Source organism: Oryx dammah, unplaced genomic scaffold (assembly GCF_014754425.2).
Source record: "Oryx dammah isolate SB20612 unplaced genomic scaffold, SCBI_Odam_1.1 HiC_scaffold_12, whole genome shotgun sequence".
NCBI classification, from domain to species: Eukaryota; Metazoa; Chordata; class Mammalia; order Artiodactyla; family Bovidae; genus Oryx; species Oryx dammah.
Genome location: NW_024070196.1, coordinates 70,625,036 through 70,643,677, shown reverse-complemented (window position 1 = coordinate 70,643,677; position 18,642 = coordinate 70,625,036). Strand labels below are relative to the sequence as shown.

The window sequence follows — 18,642 nt, the reverse complement described above, 5'->3', positions numbered from 1 at the left end:
AATCTCCTTTTTCTTATCTTTGAAAACATATACACAGCATGCTGTGCAGCAGATGTGTTCACCTGTGAGACCAAAAATAGAATGAGTGCCGTGGGTTCACCAGGAGAACATCACCAGTGCCCTCATCCCCTCCTTTGCGCTTCTCTCCGAAGCTACCTTCTCGCTTCTGTGATTAGCATCTCACAAACGCCTCTGGAGGCTGTCGAGCCCCGCCTGCCTCTCTCTGCGAACAGAAACTAGCTCACAGAAGCTCCGTGACTCAGGTCAGCCTTTACACAGCCATTAATTACGGAAATTAATTTTGTAGGATGAGCTCTAGAAGCCAGCCTGTGATATTCAGGCATCATTAGGTTCAGAGCTGTGCAGGTGAAGGTCAGGAAATGGGAGGCGTGGCCATCCCTTGTCACTGCAGGCACTCTGCCGCAGTTCTATTGCAAGAGTCCTGTCTTAGCCACGACTACAGCAAGGAGGAGGTATCTGGGAAAGGCGGCTGACCCCGAAGGGCCCCGATGGAGGCTGTTATTGTATTCTCTGAGTTCCAAATGTTTCTTTTCATTTGAGTTATTTCCCAAATAGATGATATATGCACATAGAGTAAAATCCCAAGAGTATGAGAATATGTCTCCTTCCCTCCTTGGTCCCCAGCCAACGCGTTGTCCTCATCGGTAGGACCCACTGGAGTCTTTCCAGGGATACACTACACTGATACAAGTAAATACAGTTTATTTGCCTTTTAATGTAATGGCAGCATCCTTCAAACAGTGTTCTCCACCTTCCTTAAAAAGTGCAATATTCCTTCCCTCAGGTAACACTCCCTCCATGCTGCTTCTGTGCAGGCATTTTGCCGACGCAGTCAGTGGAGGGGCTGAACCCCTGCTCTCACTGCGCTCAGTGGGGGGAGACAGACCGTCCACACGAACAGGAAGTTATATAATCTGTTAGAAAGCAGGAAGTGCCTGGGAGAAATAGAGCAGAAGGTGCTGGAAGGATGCAGCTTTTATCAATAGGATGTCTCATCTGGAGGTGACATCTGAGCAACGTGGCTGTCTGGGGACAGGGCATTCCAGGCCTAGGAGACAGGCAGAGCAAGCATCCCCGGTGTATGGCGTGTTGAACAGCAAGGAGGCCAGTGGAGCGTGTCGGGGGCGGGGGTGGGGAGGCGGGAAGCAGTAGGGGGCGAGCTAAGAGAAGAAATGGGGCAAATCACGAGGGGCCTCTTGGGCTCCTGGAAAGACTTATTATTCTGAGGACGATGAGGAGGCGCCGGAGGGTTTGCAGCCGGACTGACATAATCTCATCTGTGTCTTAACGAGGGGTCCCCGGGGGCCGCTGAACTGGGAAGAGGGTAGGAGCGAGGATGGAAGGTGGGGAGGCCAGTTAAGGGGAGAGAAGACGAGGATGCTTGGGACCATCGCGAGCTCAGTGAGAGTGAGATGGAGAGAGAAGATACTGGTCGAATTTTCAGGGTAGAACCCACAGGATTTACTGATAGATCAGACATGGGATGTGATGGGAAGGAGTCAAGGGATCTCGTACTAGATATAAAGCAAAACACGAAATACTTAGATGACCAGAAAAAATTCATATTTGACATACTATGAAAATAAACACTTAATCCTCTCCCCTACCATGGTGACGTCCGGAAGTCAGGTGCGCAAGTCTCTCCACGGTCAGCCCCGCCCAGGCCCCACCTCTGGCCGCCCTGACCACGCCCATCAGCCCCCGCCCTCGTTGCCATGGTGATCGCCTCTCTAGGTCGGCGTCCCAGTCTCCCGCGAGGCTCTGGTTGCTATGGTGATCGCGGTGCCGGGCGCTGGCGGGACTCTTTCGGCTGTGAGCCCCGCCCCCAGCGTCCAGGATTCGTCGGACGCAGGCGGGTCCCGCGGGGTGCTCGTTGCCATGGTGATCGCGGCCTCCCGATCCTCCCGGACTAGGCAGCGCCAGGAGCTGTGTCAGCGGCCGCAGGTCAGTCAGACTCCCCTCGGGTGTCACCCTCGCCAGCCCGTGTGATACCTCCCACCTCACGATCTGAACGCGGCCAGGGCCCCCGGGGCTCCTCATCTCCTGACCGCCCACCGCGGCCCCCAAGAGCTGGTCCGGAGAGGGAGGATCCGATGCGGAGGACTACAGGCCTCGATCGAGGCCACTCAGTGGGGAGGGCGCTGACCGGGAGGAGGAGACCCGGGCCTGTGGATATCGGCGGGAGGGGCCCAGGCCGGGTGGGGTGCTTCTGGGAAAGGTTGTGGGCTGAACCCTAAGGGCCCGGCGCACCCAGAGCCGTCATCCCTTGAGGCCAGGAGTGGGAACCCCCTCCCTACTCTGCTTCCTCTGCCCCGACTCTGGGTCCCTGCTGTGCCACAGTCACTCAGAGCCCAGCACTGAGCTCAGGGAGGGGCCACTCCCGGCAGGACAGCTCGCAGCAGGCCAAGGTCTCCAGCCCTCCCAGGCCGGGACGCAGGCCTGCAGCCCCACCCCCTGCACACACTGCCTGCGGACGGGGAGATGGCCCCTGACATTCCCGACAGAGAAGGAGGCTTGGACTGTTTTCAAAGCTACAGCCGTGTTCAGCATCAACTCTGGGGAATCCCCAGGGACTCCCTAACCCTCTTTTCCCCCTGTTGGGGGCACAGGATTCCTGGAAGGATGAGGTCCTCCCTGACACCTTTGGGGCCCTCTGTGAGCCGGGACCGCGTCATCAGCAGCTTCCCTAAGGTAGGGAGGCCTTAGGCCAGCCCTTGATGTGTGCACTGCTCCAGGGACAGCGTGCCCTCAACCCAGCTTTCCCCACCTCGCTCACCCCCGGGAGCAAGGCAGGTGAATCGGGAGGCCAGTCCCTTGCCGATAGACCCCAGAGACTCAGCAGACTTCTTGAGAAGCTTGGCATGGACTTGCCCAAGGTGTGCTGGCAGGTGAAAGGTGACACTAGAAGGCAGTGTGACGTGGAGGTTAAGGGCACAGACTTTGCAGTCAGACAGTGGTGTGAACCTGCGTGTCATTAAGCTGTGTGACCCTGGACAAGTTACTCCACCTCTCAGAGCTGCTGGCCCGCAAGGACAGCTCTGCTCACGCTGGACGCCTGGTTCACAGTAAACGGGTCCCTTGCCCAGGTGGTGGTTGCTGCTTTTCTCATTATAATTATTACATTATCAGGGGTTCCCTGGTGGTCCAGTAGTTAAGAATCCACCTTCCAATGTAGGGGACACGGGTTTGATCCCTGACCCGGGAACTAAGATCCCATATGTCTTGGGGCAACTAAGCCCATTGTGAAGACACAATGATCCTGCCTGCAACTAAGACCCAACCCAGCCAAAAGTCAATCAATATTTTAAAATTATATTATCAAACAGTACCTCCAGTTTCCTGGGACCAAATCAAAGGTTCTCACACCTTACCCTTCTGCCCTCTGTCCCTACTAAAAACTCACATCTATCTTAACATCCATCCTTAATCGTAGCAGGGGACACAAATCCATACAACCTGAAGTGGGGGGGAGGACCAGGGTCTCCCAGCCCTGCAGAGGCTCCACCTACCCTCTGATCGCCACTGCTCAGGGCCAGGGTCTGCAGCAATTTGTAACACAGAAGGTCAGACACAACACGATGTCCGCGAGAGGGGGCCACTTAAGACAGCAAGTGCTGCTTCCTGAAACAGGCGCAGGAGAGACAGCACCTCTCAGGCTGATGCGTAATAAGGGCCAAAGTAAGTGCTTGAGCGCCAGCTGTGAGAAAGGTGCAGAAGAGAAGCAGCACTTCCACACGCGTGTTTGCTTCCACACACGTGAGACCCTGCTGTGGTCGCCGCCCTGTGTGCGGGAGAAAGCCTCCCTTCTGAGTCTTGAAATCTGTGCTCAGGCCAGCGGGGGAGGAGGGTAGACTGTGGGTGCTTGGGGTCCGCGGCGGTTCTTCCTCCCCGTCTCCTGCTTCCTCTCTTCTGAGTTCTGTCTCCAGCTCGCACAGAGAAAGCCTTGGTGCCTCTGACTGGTGGATGGTCCTCGAAAGACTTTCCATCTCATCAGAGGCCCAGCAACTGCTTCCCTTGTCAGTGGTGGCCGGGGTTGAAGGGGTTGAAGAGCTGAAGGAAGGGAGGGGTGACTGGCACAGGTCTCATGGGATGAAGGACCTCAATTACAGAGCATGACAGCAAGGCTCAGAGAGGTAGGGAGGGCTGTCTGCCAGGGGTCACACAGCTGTGCGTGGGGGAGCCCAGACTTGACCGGACCATGGCTGACTCCAAGCTCTGTCTGTCCCCTGCCCTGGGAGGCAGCCTGGGGCACCTCTGCTTCCACAGAAGGTGAGATTCTCTGCCATCTGCTTGTGGCCAGGTTTACCCGCACCCCAGGGGCCACAGCACTTCGGGCCTGAGCAGTCTGCGGTCAGGCAGGCCGGTCCTTCCTTCACCCCCATGTCTGGTCTCCCTGTGTGCAGGGCCCACCAGCCTTCTTTAGCACACTTCTCTAATCTGTATCCCCGAGTGGTGCGGTGCGTGATCAGTCGCTCAGTCATGTCTAACTTTATGCGGCCCCATGGACTGTAGCCTGCCAGGCTCCTCCATCCACGTAATTTTCCAGGCAAGAACACTGGAGTGGGTTGCCATCTCCTATTCCAGGGGATCTTTCCGACCCAGGGATCAAACCTGCATCTCCTGCCTCGGCAGGTGTACTTTTTAGCACTGAGCCACCTAGGAAGCCCGTATTATGCATTAACCTGCTATATATCAATGTGATATAGAATTAATATTGTCTATCAGAAAGTTTTACCATAAAAAAAAAAAAACACCTGAAAGTTATTTTTAATCTGTAAGTTTTCTTGAAAAGAAATTCCTAGCTTTTATTCAGGACAACAAAAACAGTACATTTGAAAAAGCTTTTCTCTTAGGAAGAATCTGGGACCCACTGCATCGTTTTATCTTGTTCTTTCCCCTCTTCTTTCTGTCCCCAACATTTCTACATTTTCCTCCTCTTGGCGGGCCCCAGGCTGCGTCCTTCCATTGGCTTATTACCATCACCAGTTAAACCTCATTTTTTTGTGTCGGGTTTTGGCTGCTTTCTTCCTGCCGCACCGCGCGGCCAGATTCCTTATTGCTTTTGGACTAGTGCTGGGCCCCCTCTCCTGACCGCCGTGTCTCGGTCGCGCTGCATCCCTCACCCGCCGCATCACCTCCCGCGACTTGATGCCGACAGGGAGAGAAGCGGACAGAAAAGCAGCCAGCCTTCCCGAGAAGAAGGCCCACCCACCTCCGCGTGGCCGTGGCCCTGGGCTGGGCGCTTGCCTGAGCTGCCCGTCTGCCCCTGCAGCCCGCAGACCAAGAGGCGCTGTGAGAGTGCCCCCACCGCACAGCTGAGGACATGGGCTCCACGAGGCCCCGCATTCGCCCTCTGCAAAGCTCCTTCCCTCTCCTCGCTGCCCTGGTGCAGTCACACGGGGCGAGGGGGCAGCTGGGCCAGGGCAGAGGGCCGCGGGCCAGGGCGACGGAGGCGGCACGGCCACGGCAGAGCAAAGCTGCGGAACGCAGCGAGGCTCCGCCCACGCCCCGGCCACGCCCCACGTAGCCTCGGCCAATCGGACTGCAAAGCACAGCGGCCGTCTGCAGCTAGGCTCCGCCCATGCCCCGGCCACGCCCTACACTTAGCCTCGGCCAATTTTACCGCAAAACCGTTTGTTTGGGCTTCCCTTGTGGCTCAGCGGGTAAGCAATGTGCTGCAATGAGGGAGACCCGGCTTCGATCCCTGGGTCGGGAAGACCTGCTGGAGGAAGGAAATGGCTATTCTTGCCTGGAGAATTCCACGGACAGAAGAGCCTGGGGAACTACGGTCCTTGGGGTCGCAAAGGGTCGGAGACGACTGAGCGACTTTCACTTTGTTTGTTTAATATGATTTTTTTTTCAGCCTATAGAACAAACGTGCATTCCCCGAGTGTCAGGGCGTCTTTGCTGAGCACCCAGTATACATCTGCCAGGCCAGCTCTGCGCTGGCGGCTTTACAAACACGACCTCATTCACGCCCCCAAGTCTCGGAGGGTTTCCAGATGCAGAAACTGAAGTTCCCAGACGTGAGGCAACTGGCCAGGGTCACACAGCACCTGGGGGTCCGTGCTCTCGGGCCACTATTCGGTCCTGCCTTCCGAAAAGTGTGGACGAAGCAAGTGCTTTCTAGGACATGCACGAATATGCATATTTAAAAAAAAAAAAACGAAAGCAGCATCAAATTCGTAGTAGAAAGCGAAGGAGGGTCTTGGTGCTAAAAGGGTCCTTACAGCCCGCCCCTCCTCTCACCAGAGGGGAGAGAGGTGTGAGGCACCCACAGCAAGGGCACAGCTCCCCTCCCCCAACAAGACCCAGCTCTCTGTTCCCCACCTGGGCTCCCTGGCACATTAGAGCCTTGGAGCCTGTGAGGCGCTGGCAAGGAGGGACGTGACGGAGGCTTGGAAGGGGAGGGAGGGGACCCTGGGAAGTAAGCCACCAGCTCCTGCTCCGGAGCTACGCAGGGGGATGGCCGCCTGTCTGTCTCTCTGCAGTGGTACACGCCCGCCGCCTGCCTGCAGCTCCGGGAACACTTCCACAGGCAGGTCAGCGCCGCCTGCCAGCGTGGGAACACGGGGACCGTAGGGTGAGCGCTGTCTCCGCGGGTGAGGGTGGGGAGAGGAGCATGTGCAGGCAGACGCGCGCCTCGGACAGCAGACCGCGCGAGTGCCAGCCCGGCCGGCCCAGGCACCACTGGGCCGGTCATCCCGCCTCACCTGCCCCAGGAACATCTCTGCCCTTGGGGAGGCCGGTGTCTGAGGTCTGAGCGCGGCTGTTTCCTCGGGCTTTAGCCTTAGTGTTGGGGCCCCGGGGCTGCCTCTGAGTCCCCACCACGCCTGCCCCTCAGCCCAAGACTCAGCCTCCCGTGGTGCACATTTCTGATTCTCACAACAGGGACGTGGGCCTGGTGGGGTCAGGGGCACAGAGGCCCCAGAACAAAGGGAGGCCCTCTGCCCCTCCCCTGGGCCAGCGAGGGGGGCACACACCGCAAAGCATCTCACGGGTGGCCTGTCTCCGTCACGAGTGGGGACCGCGGGGAAGGAGGGGCCCGTGTGCGTGAGGATCCCCTCGTGACCACGCCTGCGAGACCACGCCATGCCCCTCTCAGGCTCAGACTCTCCAAGGTGGTGGTGGTCGGCGATCTCTACGTGGGCAAGACCAGCCTCATCCACAGGTGCGCGGCCGGCCACCCCCTCCCAGCACTGCTGTCAGGCCTGCCTGGGAGGCCCAGTCCCCAGGTCACAGCAGAGGCCGTGTGGCCGCTGGGAGGGGGTGCAGGAAATCGGGGAGACTGCAGGCGTGCAGAGAGCGTGGCCTCCCGGGAGCCTGGCGATGGTCAGGGGGTCCCCCCGCCCCCTGCCGGCGGGCATGGGCCTCTCCCCACCCTGACCCCCACTTGTGGCCTCTGGCTGCGGCAGCCTCTGCCACGGAGCTCTTGCTGGTGGCTCCATCCGCCTGTGGCCCGTCCCCATGGCCTGGCTCTGTGACCACCGCCACCTGGCCTCCCCGCGTGGGTGGGCTTCCCGTGGCCTGCAGCCCCCACACGTGGCTTCTGACAGCTTCCCGGGTCCCACAGGTTCTGCAAGAATGTCTTCGACCATGACTACAAGGCCACCATCGGGGTGGACTTTGAGATCGAGCGCTTTGAGGTTGCTGGAACCCCCTTCAGCCTTCAGATGTAAGTGGCTGGCGTCTGCCTGGGCGTCTCCCGACGGTCATCGGTGGGCTTTGCGGAAAACCCGGGGAAGGCCCCAGGAAGGGAGCAGGAGGCCTCGGCCAGCTGTGTGAGGCTGGGCTTCCTGCTTCTGCAGACCCAGGCCCCAGGCACACCCACACCCCGTACCCCATGCGCCTCGTGTCCCTCTGATCCCACGCACCGGGCCTGGGCATGGCTTCCAGCAAGTCACTTGAGGCCTCTGAGCCGCTCTTCAAGCCTGGAAAATGGGGCCAAAACTGGTCCCTGCACTCGAGGTTCTATCGGAGGTCACGTGGCCCCCAGGCCGTCCTGGGGCCGGACATCCCCCTACCCCTGCCCTTGCTCGCCTCCCCCGCCTCTCTCCGTCTGTCTGTCTTCTCCCTACCCCACGGGGGGCACACCCTAGGAAGGGATCAAGAGCAGGTGGGGGCTGGCAGCAGGCACTTCCCAATATCCGTGCCGCTGGGAAGGGCTCTGGGTCTCCCGCCGGGGGGTCCCACGAGCCTGCTGGCTGAGACCCCACGAGCATAGCTAAACCTGCCGCCTCTTGGTCTCCCTCTCTTTCGGCCACGGCACAGCTGGGACACAGCAGGGCAGGAGAAGTTCAAGTGCATCGCATCTGCCTACTACCGGGGTGCCCAGGGTGAGTGGCTGGCTGATGCCATCGGCGGGGCCTCAACCACGTGCAGCTGGGGGTCCCCGTGAATTCCCCGCCAGGCTCACCCTGAGAAGCTGGGTCTTCCGAGAGCCACGGAGGAAGCATGAGGGGGCCAGTCCTGGCCTTCCAGCCGGGCCTGGGCGGGCACCCACCACACGCTCTAGGGGGCCCTGGGTGGCACGTGCTCCGCCACTGAAGGTCTCAGCCCCAGTTTCAGCTCAGAAAGATGCTCAGGGTGGGGAGGGTTTGGGCAGAGACCCCACAGAGAAGAGCGGGCTGGCTCAAGAGCAGGGGCCGGGGCTTGGCCGGAGGGGAGGAGAGGGGGCGCCCGCCACCCCAACACAGCCCGTGGAGACCAGCGGGGCTCCTTGACCTCTGCCTCCATGCTGAGGGCCCCCAGCCGGGCGGCAGGCCTCCCGGGCGGCAGGCGGTGGCAGTATAGCCCCCTACCCAGACCAGGAAGACGAGGAAGAGGGTTCCCGTGGGAGGCGGGGGCCCGGGGTCTCAGGCGTCCCGTCCAGACTCCGGCGACGAGGCACAGCCGCATCCACTCTGCTGCTGTCAGAAGCCACATGCTCACGAAGGCTGGAGCAGAGCGAAGCCAGGAAGCTGTGGGCTGGAGTAACGGCTCTGCCACGCCCACGGTGGCCTCTTCTCGGGGTGGGGGGCTGGTGTGCGCCCCCACCCCCAGGAATAAGCCTGGCAGGCAGCCGCCCGGCCTCGGTTACCACCGTCACCAGCGTGCTCCTTCACGCCGGCTCCCAGGCCGGGCGGAGCAGGTGGCGGCCGGCGTGCGGCCACCCAGGGCTCGTGGGAGCAGGCAGGGCAGCGACAGAGGAGTCGAGGGCGGGGGCTGCACTGCCGGGTCCCCCCACCGCGAGCCTGCCTCTCCGCCACGGCCCGAAGCTGCTTGGCACTCGTGGCCGCTCAGCCCCAGCCGCCAGCGTGGGAAGTCGGTCCCAGAGCTCTCCCACCGCTGCTCCAGCTTAATCCCCTTGGCCACCCTGAGGGCCCGAGGTGGCCATGGTCGGTCCCCGCCGGGTCACGGCCGGGGAGGCCGCTTGACCTCTCAGCGGTCCAGGCCTCTCCCGCGCGCCCCACAGCCGTCAGAGGCAGAGAAACTTTGAGGCAGGGGGCTCACCTTGCCTCCCTGGGCCCCACTGCGGCTGAGCTGCTGGGTGCGGATCACAGGGGTGGGGCCTGGGTCCCCATGCCACGGCTCCAGGGCTGCGTGCCTGAGGGGCCCCCCGGGACAGTTGTGTGGGAGCCCCCTGGTCACACCGTCTGCCTCCCTGCTGCTCACCGGCTTCCCCCGGCTTCCCCCCGCCCCCATGCACGCAGTGATCATCACGGCCTTTGACCTCACCGATGTGCAGACCCTGGAGCACAGCAGGCAAGTCCGGGCTCGGTGGCCCCTGTGGGCTCCCTGGGCCGGGAAGCTGCCTGGAGGGCTCCCCAACCCTGGGTCACGAGCTGGAGCCTGACGGCGCGTGCAGGGGACCAGGCTGGCCGGTCGGCACCAGCTGTCCACGGGGCGGCGGCGGCTCGGCTGCTGTTCTCCTCGGCCAGTGCAGGGCGGCCCGCGTTGACTTCAGGGCTCAGCTTGAAAGCCTTACCAGTCTGGGGGGAAGGGCCTGGCGTCCTCACCACTCCTGGGCCCCAGGCGCGGGGACACCACTGGGCACCAGCTGTCTCGGGCCGAGATTTGGGTGAGAGCCGGGGGTCGTTGGCTGAGGGGCCAGAGCCCCCGCCCCGACTTTGGTTTGGGGCTTTCACAGCTGCGTCTGCAGCCCTGTGAGGGGAGCCGGGCTGGTCAGTCCTGGTGGTGGCAGCGCAGGACGGACCCAGGGTGCGGGACGCAACGGGGCTCCGAGTCCCTGATGCTCCTGCGTCCCCACCCACTGGAGACGCCCTTGTCCACATCCCCTCGCGGCATCCCCGGCCCCGGGGGCTCCGGGCTCCCTCGGCTGCTCGGGGTGGGGTGGGTCCATCCCAGCCCGTCGCCCGCCTTCCAGGCAATGGCTGGAGGAGGCGCTGAGGGAGAACGAGCCGGGCGCCTGCTTCCTGTTCCTTGTGGGCACCAAGAAGGACCTGCTGGTGAGCGGAGCCAGGCGGCCTCGGGGGACGCGGAGCAGAGGGTGACCCCCAGGGCCGAGGCGGGAGCTCTCGGGTCCCCGATCCCCGTCCAGTCAGGGAGGGACGCTGGAGCACAGACCCGCCCGGGATCACCTCCAAGCGGGTGCCCAGGCCGGGCGTCCCCGCGCGCGGGGCCCGGGGAGGGGGACGAGGGTGCTGGGTCAGCAGGGCCGCTTCCCCCAGTCAGGGGCCGCGTGCCAGCAGGCGGAGGCGGAGGCTGTGCGCCTGGCCAACGAGATGCAGGCTGAGTACTGGTCCGTGTCAGCCAAGACCGGTGAGTGGGTGTGGGGCTGCCGCCGCGGCCTGGCTATCGGGGGCGGGGCGGGGGGGCCCAGCCCGTGGCGGGAGGAGCGGCACAGCCGTGCTCACCAGGGAGACCCCTACTCCTGCCTGAAGGCGTAGCACGCACGGCCTCAACCAATCGCGGCTGAGCCCGCTGGCCGAGCTCTGCCCGCTGTACAGATGCGCACCGGAAGGGCCCGCTGACGGGTCCCTCCCTTCCCCAGCCATCTTCAGAGAAGGCGCTGAGACAGCGGCCACGCCCCCGCCGGCTCTCACCCACACCCCTCCCAGGCTGCCCGGCCTCACTGGTTCCCCGGCGCCCGAGCTGACCGCACCCACGGGCGCCGCTTACCGCAGCCCCCAACATCTCTGAGCCTCAGCATCCTCACCCGGGAAGTGGGGCGATGCCATCACTCTTGTATTTTTAATGCAAAACACGCTTTTTATGATAAAAGACAGGATTCACTGAGGAAAAACGAGCGAATGCACAGAAGCAAAGAACAGACTTTGCAAACAGGTTGTTGGGGAATGAAGCAACTCACAGTGTCTGGCGCACCGCAGGCGCCAAGGCTGTGGGCACTCAGGAATTGTACCTCGGAGTCCTTATCCCAGGGGAGGGGCCACTGTGGATGCCTGCCCGGGGTGCAGGTGGAAGCACCACCTCCTCAGTGGCCGTGCCCAGTTCCCTCTGCCCCTTCCTGAGGGCACCCCCAAGTCTGTGAGAACCCACCCTCTTATTGGAGTGACAGCCCATTCCCAGAGAGCTCCTTATGGACCAAGCAGGACCGCCTTGTGTGGTTGCATAGGTTGTTAACTGCACAAATGCAGTGTGCGTGTCGAGGGCTTCCCCTGGCCCTGTGCCCCGATGGGTGGCCTTGTCCTCCTGGAGGAGGAGGCACGAAAGGCTCCACGTAGGGGCGCTAATCCTCGTGGCTGCCCGCTGGACAGATGCAAAAGGTGACAAGAAAGCAGGCCCACTTGTGATCTCTGCACAGCCCAGCACCTGGCCTGCGGGCGTTCAGCTGCCATTGATTGAAACAGTGCATGCTAAGTCGCTTCAGGCATGTCTGACTCTTTGCAACCCCATGGACTGCAGCCCACCAGGCTCCTGTGTCCATGGGATTCTCCAGACAAGAATACTGGAGTAGGTTGCCATGCCCTCCTCCAGGGGATCTTCCTGACCCAGGGATGGAACCCATGACTCAAGTCTCTGCACTGGCAGGCGGGTTCTTTACCACTAGCGCCACCTGGAAAGCCCGATTAAAAGACTAGATGCCTGGAAACCAAGGCTCAGAGGTTGTCAGGAGTGGCCAGGGCTAATCGCCGGGCAGTGAGCCCATGCCCTGCACAGGGAGGGGAGCGTCCTGCCTCCTGCCCCACCAGCTGCCCCACCAGCTGCCCCCGCCCCCGACAGGGTGCTTGCAGGCGGGGGTCATGACTGTCCCGTGCCCGCAGGGGAGAACGTGAAGGCGTTTTTCAGCCGCGTGGCAGCCCTGGCCTTCGAGCGCTCGGTACTTCAGGACTTGGAGAGGAGGAGCAGCGCCCCGCTGCAGGTCGGCGGCGGGGACCTCATCCGTACGTGCAGGGCCCCCAGGCCGGGGAGGGGCTCACACCCAACATCTGCATCCACTAACCTCTGCCGAGACTCGACCCTCTGCCTGGCTTGTCTGGGCCCCTCTCCCATCCCGCTGACCTCCGGCTGCAGGCCCCCCGCCTGCCGGCCAGCTCAGGTGCCCGGTCGACACCAGGTGACTTCTCCTCTTGCTGCAGGGATGGAGGGATGGCCACTCGAGACCCTGGACAACAGGAGGTCCTCTAGCCCGAGTTGTTGTTAGCCAGGCTACGGCAGAGGCCTCCCCACCCTTCACGAGGCATGCTGGTGGTGCATCTGTGGCACGGAGGGGGACGCAGAGCTCCCCTGTGCTGAGCCCCAGGGCCCCCCGCCTCCTCCTCTCTGTGGCGGGGCGGGAGCCAGAGGAGACCCTCACTGCCTCCCAGGGGCCCATGCTGGAAGGCCAGTTGCACCTACAGAGTTGCCCATCAGCCCCAGCCACCGAGGCTCAGGACTTCAGGCACAGCACCTGTCGTCTCCCAGGTCCCAGACCCCGGGCACAGTCGGGGCTCCCCAGGCCCCTCCCCAGCCTTCCTGGGTTGGCCTCAGAGTCCCCCTCATCTCAGGGGCCCAGGTGAGTGGGACTTGCCGACGTCAGCGGAAGCCCCGGGAAAGCCGGGTTTCTCTCCCGGCCCCGACTCTTCTGTGAGCAGCGCTGGGCCTCGCCGTCCACCGTGCCTTCGCCATGGACTTGCGGGTCCCCTCTCTGGCCACCGAGGGGCCACCTCTGGCTCCGCCATGACCTGTGACATCCTGCCCCCCAGGGTCAGGGGCCGAGGATGGGCAGAACGGGCCAGGCACACCCCCACCCAGCCCCGGCCCTCTCTCCCACTCGCCTGGGGACGAGGTGCCACACGGAGGTCTCCGGGGACCCCCGTGATGGCCCCACATGTCTGCAGCACATTGGAGGTGCTCCAGCACCTGCAGGCGGGCTCCCCGTCTCCACAGCCCTCCTGACCCCTGGAACAGGCGGGCGCCCCGGCCTCCCCGCCCCAGCTCCCGCCCAGGGCTCCTCCACGGGGCCTACTGAGCCCCCACCCCACGGCCACGGGTGGGCGCACGTCTGGCCTCCGTCCTCGGGGACCGCAAGCGTTTCTCGGGCAGCTGGTGGGTAGTGGCCGGGGGAATTCTGCGTCTTCTGTTCGCTCCGCCTTCTGCACGTCTTCAGCTCTCCTTCTTGTAGACAGAGGGTACTCCTTTGCATAAAGCACTCCCGCAGGAACTGCAAACTCGCCTTGTGAGATGGGGCAGCACAGGGCTCAGCCTCCAGGGAGGCGCCCCCCGTGGGCCCGACGTAAGCAGTGCAGGCCTCCTGCTCCTTGTTTGCTGTGAAACCAGTGTGGCCTCTCCCTGGCCCCCCGGGCGGCCTTCTTCCTCCCAGGCTGGGCGAGCCTGTGTATCCCTTCAGGGATGTAGATTTGACTTCCTGCAGACGGGCCAGACTCCACTCAGGCCGCCCAGCCCTGGGACAGTCGGCTTTTCGCTTCTTTTCACTGAGGTGACGGTCCTCACAGCGGCAGCTTCCCACGCTTGGGACCTAGCTGGGCCTCCCGTGGGCTGGCCCACCAGACTCAACCTTGGCTGCGCCCAGCCCGGGTTTGGGGCACACGAGAGACAGCGTCGGGACGGGTGAGTCTGCTCAGGTGGGCTGGCATCCTCCCGCCCCCGACCCCACACCGGGGACTGTGTCCGGCTGTCACAGGCCCCTGAGCCAGGACCATCGGCTCGTGTGCAGCCAGCCCTCTAAGCTGCCTGGTGGGAAACTCCCCTCCCGTGGCCCCCAGCGTGTGTCCAGCTGTTATGGTGTCTCTTCTGAAGCGGCCGTGGGCCCACTGATCCCACAAGTCCACAGAGACAGTGTCTGGGCGCCGACGCAGGGCTGTGTGCAAGCACTTCCGAGGCGTCTGGAGGAAACGGGGGCCTCGGATGGGTCCAGAACCCCCTTCAGCCTGGCGATGGGACACAGGCCTCTCCCGAGGGACCGTGGGCTCCTGAGGGCCTTGGGCGTGTGAGCCGGACGCCTGAGGTCACCTGAGATGGAGGTAAGGGGACGTGGCGATGGGCGGGGGGGCCCGCTCCGCTCACAGTCACGCAGATAGAAACCTGAGGCGGGGGCGGTGGGGGGCGGTGGGGGGCGGGGACGGGCCTTCCTGGCCTGTGAGCTGCAGAGGGCACTCAGGACCCAGGAGGCCTGGGGCAGAGACAAGAGCGGGTGTGGGGCTCAGGAGCTTTCAGAAGCAGCCGCAGCTCAGAGAGGACCCTCGTCCTCTGAGCCTTCCGTTTTCCTGGAGACGGGGCAGGGGAGATGGGGGCCCCCAAACGACACAACACGCCCCCAGCAGCCCTGGGCTCGCGGCCTCCCCACCACTCTCCGTGTGTCAGGCCAATGGGGAGTAGCGTGGGGTCCCGCGGCCTCCTCCCAGGCCTCCAACCCTCATCCAGACATTCCCCTGGCATTCCGGGCCCCCGGCCACCTGTGTGAGCCTGCACCCCCAGGAGGGAGCAGGGTGGGGCCTCCCGTCCACAGGCCGCTCTTCACAGGCCCCTCTCGCTGTCCCCTGGTCCCCAATGGAAGGGTGGCATCCCCCCACCCCTGCCCAAGGGTGCCCTGGGTCTCTGACCATGGGAAGCCGCGGCCCGGACCACATCGCCGGCCGGGCCTTCAGGAACCAGCCCATCTTGTCCAGGCCCCTGCACTCTCTGTGAGGCTGGAAACGGCAGCTGAGGCACTCACCGGGATCTGCACCCCCACCCTCCAGTGCAGGGCTTCATCAATAGTTGATTCGGCAGAAGGCGGGGGAGTTCCAGCCAAGAGGGGAGGAGAGGTCCACGGCCAGTGAAGCCCTGCAGAGACCCCGCTCCCCACTGTGGGCCGGGGCTGGGGGCCTGCAGCAGGCGCCCCACCAGGCGCCCTCCAGCACAGCACAGCGGCATCGATCACCCCCGTGTCCGGGGGCGGGGGGGGGGCGCTGAAGGATGATGGATGACAGCTGGGGGGTCGTGAGGCCACAGCCCCGCCTGAAGGGAGCCCTCCTCTGGCCCCCAAAGCTGGTGGGGGTGAGGGCGCACACAGAGCAGAGAAGCGGCGAAACGCAGCCCCCCTTCCTGCTGTGTGAGGCCGTCGGCAGTCCCTCCCCACGCCCCCCTCCCCCGGCCCCCAGGCGACCACCAGCCTTTCTGTCTCCAGAGGCTTGGACATTTCATGTAAACGGAGTCATACAAGGTGCGGCCTGTGTCGCCTGGCTTTTTTCGCTTGCATAATGCTTTCCAGGTTCGTGGATATTCAGCATGCACGGCTACTGCGTTTTCTTTGATGGTCAAATAATATTCCAGCGTCATATTCCCTTGACGGGTTTCCATCCCCCAGGCTCTGCGGCATCGGAAGTTCTGAGTTCTGTCCAGCAGAGGGGGCTGTCGAGTCCCAGCGGCTCATTGCAGCAAAGGGAGCAGGTAGCCTTTGGGGAGGGGCTTGCGCGAACCTGGTCTTGGGTTCAAGAACCCCTAGGGCCGCTGCTGAGGGTACATGAGGGTGTGCGTGTGTGTATGAGAGAGAGCGCTTTTGAGCTTTTGCAATGAATTATAGAGCTTTGTCCCGGAAAATGGTGGAAGTGCAAACGGGGAAGTAGCGCCGACCATCCCACTTTCCTGTCCCATTTTAGTTTTTGGATGGAAAACAAAAAATCAGGAGCGATGGAAATGTTTGTTAACTGATGGTGATGATGGTTTTCGTGAGTGAAACCCCAGATCTGACCTCCTGCAGTCTACACCAGCCTGGCCCCTGACCCAGCTGTTCCTCAAACACACCCGGACCTCCGAACTCTCCCCATCTTTGCCTGTCCGTCCCCATCTCCAGGACCAGCTCAGACGTCGCCCCCGCCAGCCAGCCTTCCCCAGACCTCTGCGTCCTCTGGGACGCCCACTCACACAGCTCCTGTGCCTCTGCCGCGGCCTGGCTCTGCCTGCCTCACCCCTTCCTCCCTCCCTTGTGCTCACCACTGCCTCTTCCCCCGCCCCGGAGCAGGACCGACTGAACACCTCTTTTGTCGTAAGCACCGAGTGTTCACTGGGGAACGAGACAGACTGATTTCCGACCTCGGAAGTTTAGATCTAGCTGGGAACACACGCTGAGACGGGATCGCAGACTGTTAATGGATATGGATCCCACGTTCCTCCTCTGCCCTCCCTTTCTCTGGAGGGAGGGATGATGAGAAAGCTCATGGGGAAGGAGCAGAGACCCCGGGCAGGGGTGCTTCCGGGGGAGACTCTGGGGAGGAGAGGAATGTCCTTGGGGCCAGAAGAAACTGTCCCGCTATCTCGCAGTGTCCTTGTGCACAGCAAGTCACTTGCTCTGCCAAGAGAACAGAGTGAGCAAACCCTACCTGCAGTGTCAGTTCCAACGCACACAAATTTAAGGTGGGGCCCAGTTGGGGGCCTGCAAACCAGAGAGGAACACTTCACTGATGGGTGCAGCAGCTCCCCCCGCCAAAGTATTTTTTTCTTCCCCAGTGCTTAATGATATTGTCCCAGATGAACCCACAAGTACCCCCTGGAAACTCAGGGGGTTAGCAAGGGGAAAAAAACCGGTTTATGCTTTTGGGATTCTCCCTGCTGACGGCCAGGGAATGGGGTTCCAGAGGCATTGGGTTCTGGTTCTGCCAGATCCACTGGTGGGGGTGCCGGAGGAAGGCACTAATGGGATGGTGAGCTGCCGTGTGCCATGGGCTGGGAGGTCAGGGTTTGTTACTCCCGACTTGAAGAGGTGTTCAGGATGTGAACGCTGCTGGGGTTCCTGCCTGGCTCTGCCGGCTGCCAAGTCAGGGCCTCAAGCTCTCCTTCCTCAGATACAAAACAGGCTTTTTTTTTTTTTTTTTTTTTTTACCCTCGGGGCCCTGTCCGCTGGGCAGAGGAGTGCGAGGGTGGACACACCGGATCGCCCGCCGGGAGCCGGGCCTGGCAGGGACTGCCCGGCCCGCCCCCCCCCCCCCCCCCCCCACAGCCCCGGGGCTTTTCCTGCCAGGCTCCCAGGGCACCAACGTGAAAGGCGACCACGGGAGGAACAGCACAGGTGTTATGGTTGCCCCCTCCGAGCAGCTTCCGCACGGTGCTCACAACACTGTTCCACGTGAGAAAAGCCGGCTCAGAGAGGAGGGGAGGGGAACTGCCAAGGTCACACAAGCCGCCGGGGGAGAGACCTGAAGCCCAGCCAGGCCGCCCTGGGCTCTGTTCCCTCTAGATGAGACGTCAGGGCATGCGCTTTGGATGGCACCGGAGCTGGAGGGGTGGGCGGGTAAGAGAACCCTCATGAGGTGGGGGCGGGAGTGTGTGTGCATTCCGGTTCTCCCGTTAGCGCCCGGGGAAGCAGGCGCGAGCGGCCCGGCGGCGCCTGGCCTCTAGCCGGGGTCTCCGGCTGACAAACCGCATTTCCTTTCGTGCCGCCCAGCAGGCTGGTCGGGGTCTTCTCGGCCCTCGGGCCCCCCCCACCCCCACCGCACCCCCGGGGTCCACTCCGCTGTGTGTCTGAGTTCTCCGGCGGACCAAAAGCAGGCTCCGTTTCACTGCCCGCCGGGCCGTGCTGTCCGCCTCCGTCCCCCATCCCTGTGCGCCCAGTGGAGGCCGGGGTCGCCCTCGGAGGCAGATGACCGATAAGTTCCGAGGCAGGGCTGCAGGAAGGGAGACGTGTGTGCTGAGCGGCCCGGTGGGGGAGACATTCCTATGGACCCTCTACGTGACGCTTCAGCCGTCACTCCGGGACCCAGCGCCCGGAGGCCCGTTGGCGACCGCTGGGCGACTTGTCCGCTGGGGAGCGCGCTCAGCCAGTGACGCGCGAGGGGCCACCCGGCTGGCCGGGATCCAGGGCACCTGTTCCCGGGAGTGCAGAAGTCGCCGTCTCGGCCTCAGTTTCCCCAGGCGCGGGGACCGCCGGGAGGGCCGCAGCGGGGGTGGGAGGATGGCGGCCCCTTTAAGAAGCCCCGCCCCGCTCCATCAGCCGCGCCGCGGCCCCGCCCTCCACCCCGCCCCTTCCTGCGGCGCTGAGCGCGGGCGGCGCGCAAGAGAGCGGCGGGAGCTGGAGGTACGAACGCCGCGCGGGGAGAGGCCTCTTTAAGAGGCCCCCCCCACCGCTCCATCAGCCGCGCGCGGCCCCGCCCGCCGCCCCGCCCCGCCCCGCCCCTTCCTGCGGCGCCGAGCGCGGGCAGCGCGCGACAGATCGGTGGGAGCAGGCGGGCTGAGCGCAGCGCGGGG

The 18,642-nt window shown here is 63.2% G+C and overlaps 1 protein-coding gene across 1 annotated transcript; it reads left to right on the top strand.

Annotated features, from left to right (window-relative positions):
* Positions 1–1,848: 1,848 nt before the first annotated feature.
* On the top strand, positions 1,849–15,626 carry RAB36 (RAB36, member RAS oncogene family). The gene is made up of 13 exons (XM_040251202.1): positions 1,849–1,965; positions 2,631–2,712; positions 6,513–6,604; positions 7,127–7,192; positions 7,595–7,696; positions 8,293–8,357; positions 9,714–9,765; positions 10,388–10,469; positions 10,692–10,782; positions 12,246–12,365; positions 12,561–14,031; positions 14,142–14,444; positions 15,167–15,626. Exons 2-11 carry the CDS (start codon positions 2,644–2,646, stop codon positions 12,623–12,625), a joined length of 804 nt encoding a protein of 267 aa, XP_040107136.1. The 5' UTR covers positions 1,849–1,965; positions 2,631–2,643; the 3' UTR covers positions 12,626–14,031; positions 14,142–14,444; positions 15,167–15,626.
* The last annotated feature ends 3,016 nt before the right edge of the window (positions 15,627–18,642 follow it).

Coding starts and splice junctions, on each gene's coding strand:
- RAB36 (XM_040251202.1), top strand. CDS start 2,644: ATGAGGTCCTCCCTGACACCTTTGGGGCCCTCTGTGAGCCGGGACCGC. Junction 2,713..6,512: donor TCATCAGCAGCTTCCCTAAG/GTAGGGAGGCCT, acceptor GTCTCTCTGCAG/TGGTACACGCCCGCCGCCTG. Junction 7,697..8,292: donor ACCCCCTTCAGCCTTCAGAT/GTAAGTGGCTGG, acceptor GCCACGGCACAG/CTGGGACACAGCAGGGCAGG.